The sequence below is a fragment of the Eretmochelys imbricata genome, chromosome 4 (assembly GCF_965152235.1).
Source record: "Eretmochelys imbricata isolate rEreImb1 chromosome 4, rEreImb1.hap1, whole genome shotgun sequence".
Classification (NCBI taxonomy): domain Eukaryota; kingdom Metazoa; phylum Chordata; order Testudines; family Cheloniidae; genus Eretmochelys; species Eretmochelys imbricata.
In genome coordinates, this window is record NC_135575.1 from 116,040,447 (window position 1) to 116,053,242 (window position 12,796).

Sequence of the window (12,796 nt, forward strand, 5' to 3'; positions counted from 1 at the left end):
GGCTGTTAGCAAAGGCCCTTTCAGCATAATTAGGGCCCTACCAAATTCACAGCCATGAAAAATACGTCTCGGACTGTGAAATCTGGTCTTTTGTGTGCTTGTACCCTATACTATACAGATTTCATGGGGGAAACCACCGTTTCTCAAACTGCGGGGTCCTGACCCAAAAGGTGGTTGGGAGGGGGTTTGCAAGGTTATTTTAGGGGATTGCAGTATTGCCACCCTTACTTCTGTGCTGCCTTCAGACCTGGGCGGCCAGAGGGCGGTGGCTGTTGGCCAGGGGCCCTGCTCTGAAGGCACCACCCCGCCAGCAGCAGCACAGAAGTACGGGTGGCAATACCATACCATGACATCATTACTTCTGTGCTGATGCTGGCAGTGGCTCTGCATTTAGAGCTGGGCTCCTGGCCAGCAGCCGCTGCTCTCTGGCCACCCAGCTCTGAAGGCAGTGCTGCCACCAGAAGCAGCGCAAAAGTAAGGGTAGCAGTACCGCAACCCCCCTACAATAACCTTGTGACCCCCCCACAACCCCTTTTTGTGTCAGGACCCCTACAATTACAACACCATGACATTTCAGATTTAAATATCTGAAACCATGGAATTTATGATTTTTAAAATACGATGTCCATGAAATTGACCAAAATGGACCCTAAGCAAAATTCTTGGAGGAATTCAGGGACCACTGGGGACTGGTGGGGCCAGGCAACCACGTAGAAGCCATTCCTCTCCAGAGGATCACTCAAGAGCCAGAGGATACTAGGGAATCTGGATTTGGGGGAGGTGGCTGAGGAACCCCATTATTTGTCTCATGGTGCTTAGAAGCCCCAGTCAGGAATCAGAGCCATATTATGAAAGGCACTGCATGCATACATAACAAAAAGATGATCCTTGCCCCCAAACAGATTATAATCTAAGTATAAGAAGAGATACCAGCAGATACAACAAAAAGACAAGGGGAGCATAAGGTAGCACAGACTATTAAGGTAAATACATTTAGCAGCAGTCACAGCACACTACTGGCTTAGCTACTGTAGAACATTATGCTGGCACTGCATAGAGGTGATTTTTAAGGAGATATTTGAAGGAAGATAATATAATGACTGAAGATATTTGCATGGAACTCCTTCCATGCATAATAAAGTGGTGAGGGAGAAAGCACAAAAGGCATTTCTGGGAAAATTTGACTAGTGGGCACTGAAGGCTGGCATCTTTGAAGTAGAAGTGGAGTTGACAGTCAATGGCAAGCATGGCTTCTCAGACAGTCAAGCTGACACTGAGGAAAGTGAGTTTGAGTTTAGGCAAGACACATATGCAGTGGTACATTTTTTTCCCCTGTGGAGTCAAGGGATATTCTAGATTTGGAGGCTGAACTCCTTGTCTCTTCCTCCCCTTCTCCAAGCCCCTCTGACCTAAGAGAAACATTCACAGGAGGGTCCGCTCTTAAGTTTCCTATGCCTTCTGCCCCCACCCGAGTTTTGATGCAGGAGAGTATGAAAAGCTTCCTCCCATTCCTTACCGCTGCTTTTTCATATCCTATATCTACAATGAAAACTAAGAAACTCAAAATACAGCTGTAATTGTTAACAAACCAGGGGTTTAGATACCTCTCTCATTCATGTATATAGTGCAGCTATCAAACAGTATTAAATATATATCAAGAATATGCATTTAACAACTCCACTAAATTCAATATTAAAATTTATTTTGGAAATTTTAAAGAATTAGCACAATATATAGAATTAAAACAAATAATGCAATGCCACAACTGTAAAAAAGTACTGTACTGTTAGCAAAGGTCACTTTAGTTCTCTAATCAAAAAACAATTAGTGGAACTGCGAGCTTTTCTACACAGCTTTAGCAATAATACTTGACTACTGAATGCTACACTAGCAGCAAAAAGGTAATTCAATTCCTAATGCCACTAAATAATAATTGGCCTGTGCTGAAACTTCCAGAAATTGTGAAACATGGTGGTATTTTATTATATGGATACCTGAACAGTAGGGACTGGATCATCAGTTCATTTCTCTAAAGGGGAACTAAGGAGCGGCTATCAGACAATGGTCTGTACTGACTTAGGACCGATGTGAACCAGTGACTTAGACATGAAAATATCTGTATCTTGTTAATATCTGGATCTATCAAAAAAATCTTGAGATTCACATATTACACTCAATGAAGCTTATATAGAGAAAAAGAGCCAGATTCTCATGTGGTTAAATTAGAGTAGCTCCTCTGAAATCCAGGGAGCTATACCAATTTGCATCAGCTGTCTTGTCCCCTGTGTGCGGTTTCTCAGAATTTTTTCCACAATTCTTTACTAAGCCTGTGACAATTCTTTTAACAGAGCTGTGTATACCATCACTTATATGAAGTGTTAAGGGAAGAAGAATTGTGGAAAAACAAATCAGAGTTATGTATATTTTTAATAAAGATAGCACAGAGAATATTTACTTTAAGCATTAGTGAAATTATGATTAGTGCTACAATATGTTTTAATTGATTAAAAGATCTGTGATTCAAACTCACTAACACAAGAAATCAATGACCAAAACAAACCACTTTTTTGCAAAAACTGATTAAACATGCAGACAAAACAAATCTAAAGTCAATAATCTGGAGTAATTAATCACAATGATCAATATCAGTCCAATCAGAATAATTGTACTGTAGCAAACATAAATGAATTACCTCGTCTTCGCCCATAACTCCTTGCTGCATGTAAACAAAGGACAAATTGTAAAATGTCAAAGAACTGTACCATGCCCACATATAAAAATAATTATACGAAGAACTGTGTGGGTAATTGATGAACTGCACTAATCCGCATAAGAAGTTGCTACTGATATACCTATATGTGATCACATTAAACTAAAGCCATTTTTCAAATATTGTGCTGTTTTACTTTTTTGTTGCCTATGCACCAAGTACTGGCTATAAAAGAGTATGCTTTACATATATCAAAATAATTTTGGATAATTTCTTTCTTTAAAAATTTACATAATTTTGCAATTTTCTTCTTAATTATATTCTCTCTCTGTATTATTACATTTAATATAACCTCTTTAATTTAGCTTCTGTCTTTCTCAGCTCATTGCCTCAGACTCTATGATAGAATTTAAATAACGTACAAGGTTTTGCTAATAAAGAGAAAATGTTGCTTTAAAGCTGTGTAGTAAGAGTTAAATGAATTAGAGAAACATCCTGGTCCATGGAACAGTTTGTACAGTTCTTTGCAGTGACAATACAAATGCTATAAGCCATGACCTTCCTTTTCCATGAAAAGAGCTAGCAGAAAATTAAGCACAAGGTTTTGTTTTAAACAAAAGACTCCTTGTGGTACTAAACAAAATCAGAGCGCAAGTCACAAGAAACGACATTGTATTATAAACATTGCATAACACTTGCATAAAGCCAAGGCAACGAAGTTAAATAAACTACCACTAAATCAAGATTTTCCTCATTTTTGAGTGTTACAGGACTCATGAAGAGATTGTGGTAATGGTTACAATTCAGAAAATTTCACACAACACACTGACACTATTTTTCAGCATTCTAGCCTTTTAGTAAAAAAAGCAAACTACTAACATGTAAAGAAGTGAATGATAAGTAATAAATTACGTATAATTTGTCTTTCAGCACTATGCTTTTATAAAAATATTTTCAGTTCCTTCTTCACAGATTTAGTACTTGAGCAGAGTTTCTTTAATGACAAGACGGGAATATATTAAAATTTTCTAACTACAGTAATTATTTAAACAGAAAACATTTTTATGAACCCTCTGTGCCCATTCAAAGCTCCTTTGAGTTCAATGGGACTATGTGCACAGATCCACCCACAGAATGCAAGATCAGGGCCGTAGATATGCAGATGATCTCAGAAACCAAATAACCTCCTCTGATTTATTCTTCTCCCCACTTCGATATTATCCAATATATGTATTACAGTAATGCCCATTTGCACAAACATTGTCTTTAATTTTATTTAGCATCACACTCCTTTTCTTCTACAGGCCCTTTCCTATAAGAGATTTACCAGGTTATTTATAGAACTCTGAAAAGCCTCCCCCTATACTTTTTCCTCTAATTTAACCTTATTACTCTTGAATCCTCAGACATTTTTTCCCTAGCTATATTGTACCGGACTCATTCTGAAGTCATGTTTTAGTGTCACCTGGAAGAATTACGTATTTCCCCCTGCCTTTTACAAATACAGCTACATCAGTAAGGGAAAATCCAAATGCATCAAGCCCATAGTGATGAGTCAATTTTTAGCATGACTGTAGTGGCACGCGCACGCGTGCACACACACACACGCGGGTAATATAAAAATAGTATCTTGGCCTAATATATACTAATAAGCCCCTTCAGGCACAAACGCTAATATTATCTCTGCTCTGTTCATTCAGTTTTGCTTCCTTCCGTCATCCAAACCAGATCAGCTGTGTTCTCAAATTTTCATACTGTTAAGACAATCTTTTCGCTTCTCATGAAAGACGTTTTGGTAGCACACAACATCCTTATGTTTTATGTGAACCCTTGGAAATAAAAATAAAACCGGAAGTGGAAAAAACCGCTATTATTTTAAAAAACAATGATGTAGTTGCAAGAAAATGGTGCATCTGCTAGGATATTTAATATACATGTATTAATGTTACATTAATGTGCCAAAATATCCCCCAAAAAGTCTGAGTACTTTGCCCAGCCAGGAGAAAACAAAGAAAACAAAACATGGCACTAACATGACATTTGCTGCCATCACATTGTTCACTCTCCTTGTGGAGATCTGCAACTAGAGTCCTTGATTTCAAAAGGGCAAACTTTAAAAAATTAAGGGAATTAGTTAGGAATATGGATTGGACTGAACAACTCAAGGATCTGAATGTGGAGGAGACTTGGAATTTCTTTAAGTCAAGATGCAGAAGCTATCTGAAGCCTGCATCCGAAGCAAGGGTAGAAATTTCATAGGAAAGGGTTGCAGACCAAACTGGATGAGCAAGTGTATCTAACAGGTTAAAGCAAACCAGAAAGCCTGAATGGAATGGAAGATGGGATGGATCAGCAAGGAAAAATACCTCTTGGAGGAGAGAATTCATAGGGGAAAAATGAGAACTGCCAAAAGCCAAGCAGAGCTGGACCTTGCAAAGGAAATTAAAAACAATAGTAAAAAGGCTCTATAACCACATATATAAAAAAGAAAAGAAGAAATGGGAGCACTAAGCACTGAAGATGAGGTGGATATTAAAAAATAATCTAGGCATGGTCCAACACCTAAATGAATATTTTACCCTTACTAAAAAACTGAGGCAATGAGAAGGTTAGGGGCAGTGGCAGGGTGGCTAATGGAAATGAGAATATCGAAGTAGAAATGACCACATCCAAGTTGGAAGTCAAATTCAAACAGTTTAATGGGACCAAATTGGGGGCCCAGATAATCTCCATCCAAGAATATTATGGGAACTTGTACATGAAATTGCAAGCCTAATAGCAAGGATTTTTAATGAATCCATAAACTCAGGGGTTGTTCCCTGTGACTGGAGATTTGCTATTTTTAAGAAAGGGGGAAAAACTGATGTAGGAAACTACAAGTCTGTTAGTTTGACCTCAACAGCATGCAAAGTCTTGGAACAAAATGTTGCCAGAGAAAGTAGTTAAGGACATAGAAGTGAACCGTAATTGGGATAAAATACAACATGGTTTTACAAAAAAAAGTAGATCATGCTAGACCAAACTGATCCCCTCCTTTGAGAAGTTTCAGAGGGGTAGCTGTGTTAGTCTGTATCAGCAAAAACAACAAGGAGTCCTTGTGGCACATTAGAGACTAACAAATTTATTTGGGCATAAGCTTTCATGAGCTATAACCCACTTCATCAGATGCACAGAGTGGAAAATACAGTAGGCAGGTACAAATACACAGCACATGAAAAGATGGGAGTTACCAAGTTGGTAGGTCAGTGCTAATGAGGCCAATTCAAGTAGGGTGGATGTGGCCCATTTCCAACAGTTGACAAGGTGAATAGCAACTATTGGAAATGGAAAAGAGAAACCAAGATAGGGGTTTGAGAAAGGGGCAGGGGGAAGGTCAGTGGGAAGTGTGAATATGCAGTCATCTCAATGAACTCCAGTGACAAGTAGGTAACCTTCACTTCAAGTGGCCCTGCATATTACCACTTGTGGGTAGTCTTACTAGTATTGCTGAAAACACTCAGGAGGTAGAGTTCTAATTAAATAACAACAATCAAAACACTGCTTTACCAAATCTAGCATCTGCTCTTGAAACCAGATACAAAGCATAACGTACGGACTAGCTTCCAAAGAGCAGCTTTATAGATTTCCCATTAGGAACATGTTTAAGATACGCTAAAGATGCTACCACTGCCCTCATGGAATGAGATCTCACAGTAGTAGGCACTGGGACTGCCGTTAACTTGTAATATTCAAGAATACATTGTTTAACCAATCTGGAAATAGGCTGAGCAGATACACTGTAACCCATATGATTCTTAGCATAAGAAACAAATAACCTATATGACTTCCTAAACTCTTTAGTTCTGTTTAAAGAACACACTCAAACTCTTCTGGTTTACATACTTTTGAGGCTAGATACCCCTTTATTAGCACATGGCTTTGGAAAAAACACTGGTAAATTAGTTGTCTAACTGATGTGAAACTCGGATACTGTTTTTGATAAAAACCTGGGATCAGGTCTAAGAATCACCTTGTTTTTATGAAAAATAGCAAATGGCAGATATGCCTGTAATTTGTTCACCCTTCTGACTTATGTTATAGCAACAATAAACACAGTTTTAATAGTTAAAATAAGGAACACACTTCCAAAGGTTCAAAAGGCACTTCATAAGCCTCACTAAAACCAATTAAGATCCCATGTTGGAAACAGATCTCTCAAGGGGAGGTACAAGTTAGATAACCCCTTTGTAAACCTTTTAGCTGTATTGTGCACAAGTAATGATCTGCCATCAAAGCATGATAAGATGAGAAAGCCATTAAATGAGCTCTTAAAGAAGAATTAGAGACCCTCAGACTTTAAATACAACAAAATACTCCAATATACAGGAAATAGAAGCTGTAACTGGTGAGTCAGATTTGCCTTGCATCCAAGGAGCAAATCTAACTCATTTAAAGTAATAATCTTTCCTCTTAGATTATTTTCTAGAATTACGCAACCCATTTTGAACCAACAAGGAACAAGAGTATTTTAGATTAGTCGAAGTCTGACATTACAGGCTGTCAGATGGAGAGACTGGATGAAGAGTCCTTTCCCGCTGCTGTGACAACGGGTCTAGAAATGGTGGTGCTGGGGGGGAGAGAGGGCGGATACAGACTCCCTCCGATTGCTGGAACTTGTCCACTGCTGTCTCAGTCAAGCTGGAGCCATCGGGATCACTCTTGCCCTGTCTTGTCTTATTTTCCCCTTATCTTCTGAATTAATGGAAAGGAGGGGAAAGTATACAGAAGGCTCTCCCTCAGTGCATTAGGAAAGCATCCAAGATCAAGTGACTGCCCTTTCCCACTCTTGATCAGAAGAGAAACGTTTTGTTGAACCTTGTCACAGGCAGGTCTAACACGGGGCTGACCCTAGCTGGAGAAAACCTCTTGCACCACCTGATCCTTTAGTGATCTCTCATGCATCTGAGAACCGCTTCTGCTGAGCTCATCTGTGAACACACTGCTCTCCACTACTAGATGCAGTTCGCCTGGATAGACACTGTGAAGAATGCACCACTATCACAGACTGACTGCCTCAGGACCTAGCAGAGAAGAATGGGTGCCTCTTGGTTTGTTGACATTGCTCATAGTCATTGTATTGTCTGTCGCTAACGGAACCGTCTTCCCATTTACATGATGAAGAAATGATCTGACAACCAGAAGAATGACACGTACTTCTAAAATGTTTAAGTACAAAATTCTTTTCCTGAGACACCAAGTGACTGAACTATAAAAGAGTCCAGATGAGCTCCCTATCCATTGTTAGATGCAACAGATTTTATGTGCTGGATGGCAAGGGGAGATGAAACAGGACCTCCTTGAAAAGATTAATTCACAATTTGTCCACCACAAAGAATAAAAAAAATGTCCTGAGGCATGACAATTAACGTATGAAGACTGTCCAGATTTGGCTTGTAAGATTGAGCCAACCATGCTGCTTTGGCCTTATCCTGAGGCATGCAAACAGAATAAGATAAGTAATCATTGCCATAAGACCCATCAGACCCAACAAGAAAATCACTGCCTGGGATCAATGACAAATCTCTAAAATAGACTGCACACTATCTTCAGAAGTCTTTCCTCTGTGAGGAAAACTTTTCCTACCACTGTATTATAGACCATATAAAACCAGATTTCCTGAGATGAGCATAGATTTTACTTTCTTACATTCAGAAAGAATCTAAAATCCGTAAAAAGGGAGGTGGGAAACTAGATGACTTCAGCAGCCAGTTTTCTAAATAGGATTAGACAAATACCCTATCTTCTGAGATGCACTGCTAATACAGAAAAGACTCTGAGCGCTGTACAGAGCTCAAATGGCAGGATTTTGTGCCATAATCAAATGGAAGCATTTCCGATGATTGGGCTGAATAGAAACATCTTTAAGTTGAGAGTTGTGAACGAGTCCATAATTGAAGATGAGGCAATTATGGAGGCTAGGGTTAGCACTCCAAAATGAAACTTCTAAACAAACCTGTTGCATTTCCTTAAATCTATAATTGGACATAAACCTCCAACATTTTTCTAGATCAGGAAATATTGACTAAAACCTTTGACCCCATAGATACTTGGGTACTTTTTTCACAGCACATATCAGAAGCAATTTCTGAACTTCTGACAAAAGAATAACCTCGTAATCCTGAAAAGGGAAGGATAGGGGAACTGAAAAGAGGGAACTGTTCTAACTATATTGCATAGCCCTTTACTATTATTTCTAGGACCCACTTGTCCAATGTAATAAACCTCCAGTTGTTGATAAAAATGGATTAATCTGTCCCCAGACAAAGGGAGAGAAGGACCCTTGAGCCTCATGTCAAATCTGTGGCCATTTAGTCAGTGAAGACGAAACAGGAAGAGCAGATTGCTTCAATTTAGGCCTAGATCTGAATTATTTCTTTTTATGTTGAGACTGAAAAGATGATGTAGTCTAATGATGTAGGCAACATCTCTGAGATGAAAAATAAGTCAAAAACTGAGGATAAATCTGTCTCTAGTAATGAAAAGAAGGAGGTAGGAGGTCTCCTTCTAGGAACAGGATATAAATCAAGTGAACAGCAGACCAGGTCTCTTAACTTTTCTAGTAATTTGTCCGTTTTACTACCAAAAGGACCATCACCCTCAAAGGGGAGATGCTTATCTTTACATTTAGTATCCAGTCCATGCATGCTTTCTCAAGGTAACAGCAGACGCCAAAGCTCTGAATGAAGAGGCAGGAACATCAAAAGAAGCCCTGAGAGCATGTTTTGCCACATTTTGTCCCTCTGCCGATATTTCACTGGCCAGTCTTCTCTGATCATCTCGTCACTTCTGCACAAACAAAGCTATTTTCTCCCACAAGTGAAACTGATAATGGGCCATCACTGCCTGCTAATTAGCCACCCTAATCCCCAGAGAAGAAAGAAAAAACCCTCTCGCTATAATCTGGAGTCAAATGGGCTTGACCAGGCCTAAATCTATTACTGGCTGCTGCAACCATCAGAGCATTTGATATGGAGCGAGTATGTAAATACTAAAACCCCTCATGCAGTATTTGATAAAGTTTGTCTGCTTTTTAGAGATAGGGTTATCCCTGCTTCTTGTTAGCCTAACAGCTTTAGCAGGTTACAAGAGACCATCCAATTTGGTAAAGACATTCTATTCCTGGAAGGAGCACCAAAAATTGTCAAATACTGGATGTGATGCCTCTTCCACAACAACTGAAAGGAAGTTCAAAGTCAATACAATATGATCCAATAATTCATGGAATTGTAAAACATCCTCAGAAGGAGACAACACAGAATCAATGCCATATGCTTATCAGGCAACAAATTCTGTATTCACCTGATCCTGCTCAAAAAGTGAACTAACTACTCATCCTCTTCCTCAGAAAAAGTTTTAAGGGCCACCAATCTGAGCTGCAGATGCATCTGGTCAAATTGGATCCAAAGATTCCTCAGCAGCTGGATCCTTTTCAAAAAGGACGTCACTACTTCATCAATAAGGTGGATGAGTCAAGAACTCTCATGGGGTAGCCCAATAAGGTCACTGAGCCCAGGAAGGCCAGTCTCTCCAATCGATGGGATCTGGGAATATACCTATAGGATTAGAAGACACAAATTGTCCAAAAGATTGAGGAAAGCTAGAAGTAGGTGGCATACATCTGGATGGTTCAGATCTTTTTAACTCTTTCTCCATCCTCTTCTAACTGTGGCGCCAACTTCAGTTCCACTATGAATTTTACCAGAGAGAGCAATGGCACTGGTGGATGCAGAGACCTAAAAAGTGAGAAAGTTTTGCCTGGAGATCCTGTAGGAGTCTTAGGAAGAGGCAAAGAGGGATCTGGAGAAAGGCTCATAATATCTTCCTCTCTACCCCTCCTTTCAGGTGAAGGAGATTTAGATATCAGAACCAATTAAGTCTCTTTTCCTCTCCCCCACCTCAGATCTGATGAACACTCAGATGCTGTATGGTAACATTCATCTGCCACCACAGCAATAGTTGTCTTTTGGATCTGGTATCAGCACCAGAGTAGGAGTGGGCAATGATGCCACTCTGACAGGCTTAGGCATCATTGGATCTGAAGAGAGACTCCATTCCATTACCCTGGAACGTGAAGCCAATTGCAAAACTGACTTTGGTCTCAGAGTAGGAATCGCAGAAGACACATGCATATTGATGGATCCAATAAATCTGACTCATGGGATCTGGCACAGCCAACAGTGGCTGTCTTCTCCCTCATCTTTTTCTGAACCAACATAGTTGGAATCGAGGCTTAATTATAGGTTCCTTCATTGCCAATTGACCTGACTGTGCCTCCAAACACCTTACCAGCTTTAACAGGAGGCTCTGATAAAACAGACAGAAGCCTGAACCACCAAAGAGACGGATCACGGAATCCTTTAGGCACCTTAACCTTACTAGATGAGGCGGTCAGATCTGAAACAAGCCTCAGTCTTCAGATCAGACAATCGCCCAGAGGCTTGGCAGCTTCCTTAGACTGGAACACCTGCAGTCTATTTTCATAGAATTTTAAAATATCAGGGTTGGAAGGGACCTCAGTAGGTCATCTAGTCCAATCCCCTGCTCAAAGCAGGACCAATCCCCAATTTTTGCCCCAGATCCCTAAATGGCCCCCTCAAGGATTGAACTCACAACACTGGGTTTAGTAGGCCAATGCTCAAACCACTGAGCAACCCCTTAGCTTGAGCCCAAGTCAGCTGTCACAGGCCAGCTGCAGGTTTTTATCTGCAATTTAGACATATCCTTAAGGTAATCAATGTGGTCATTTGGTGCTGGAAAGATGGCTGAGCAGGATAAGAGTCTATTAAATACTGAAGTTTTCTTCTTCCATTTCTCTGTCACATGGAAACAAACAACTGTACTAAACTAATTATAACCACAAACCCTAATTAAACTAACATTTCAAGTTATCAACAATTATCTAAAACACTAGTATAAGAAGAAAAAAAACCCTCAGATCTGAAGGCCAGAGTGGTTCACTTCCATCTGGCACAAGTAATTGGAAGGAACTGATGTGGTAGAGTGTGCAGCATCCCCTTAAATAGTCTTGCCCTTGGCTTGTTCAAAGATGCTGAGAGGAGGGACAAGAGTGAACCCATGTGTACTGTAACGAGCACTGCTTGGAGAAAGTTCTACTGCTGTGCCGATCGCTGGAGCCTATTACCCATAACTGGGAATATGCAGAGCCACACAAAGAAGAACCTAGAATACCTGACAGGAGTGTCCTTCTATTAAAAAAGACTAAATCAGTTAAAAAGCCATCTATGAAATCAGGCTTTTAAATGATTTTTTAATAAGAGCAATAAAATTTACATATATTTAATGCTTTTAAAGAATTATAGCTATTATGCTGACTGCTAACTTCCAAATAGCATTGGGGAACCAATTCTAATTCCACTGGAATCAATAGCAAAATTGCATTAATTTAATCGACAACAAGATCAGTCTCCAGATGTAGATTCTCTCTCTTTATGACAAGGTTACTTTGTTTGAGTAGGCCAAAAGTATAAAGGTCTATTCTCCCAAGATCATTGATTGGAGCAGAGAATCCACAAAATACACTATTGCATAACCTAATGTCTTATATGGTAAAAGAGCAAGCATAGTGGGAAGAGAGAAGCCTCAAAATTCTAAAGATGATAACAGGTTCAAAGTTGAATCAAAAATATGAATCTCCTACATTGGATTATATTGAAACATTTGACAGTAGCTCAAAGTAGAAGGAGAGATTTCCCTTACACCCGCTCAGTTTCATTTAAATCAATGGACATCTGCATGGAGCAGCTTCCAAAATTGGCATATCTAGTGTGCAAGTTTCTGGTCTCTCCACTGCTATTTTTAAGCCACTGGAACAAATCACTGTTTAAAAAGTGAAGACCTGAAATGAACAGAGGGCCCTAGAATCCTTAGGCTGACGCTTAGTTACAACAGTAACAACTACAACCACAAAGCTAAGTTGTTGCTGGAGTAAGTTTCTAAACATCAAGGACATCTATATGTAATCTAGGTCTGTACTGCCATCTGGTAAATTTTATTTCAACAGTAAGCAGCTGTTTGTCATCCACTAGG

General features: G+C 39.6%; 1 protein-coding gene across 7 annotated transcripts in view; it reads right to left on the reverse strand.

The window, feature by feature from the left end:
• Nucleotides 1-12,796, reverse strand: part of CPEB2 (cytoplasmic polyadenylation element binding protein 2) — an 84,925-nt gene that overhangs the window by 38,279 nt on the left and 33,850 nt on the right. For 5 of the 7 annotated variants that reach the window (XM_077815833.1, XM_077815834.1, XM_077815840.1 and 2 more), the window contains exon 5: nucleotides 2,693-2,716. The exons of the other annotated variants lie outside the window; for them this stretch is intronic. In XM_077815833.1, coding sequence (XP_077671959.1) covers nucleotides 2,693-2,716 — 24 coding nt within the window. The remainder of the gene's footprint in view (nucleotides 1-2,692; nucleotides 2,717-12,796) is intronic. 7 annotated transcript variants of the gene reach the window in all.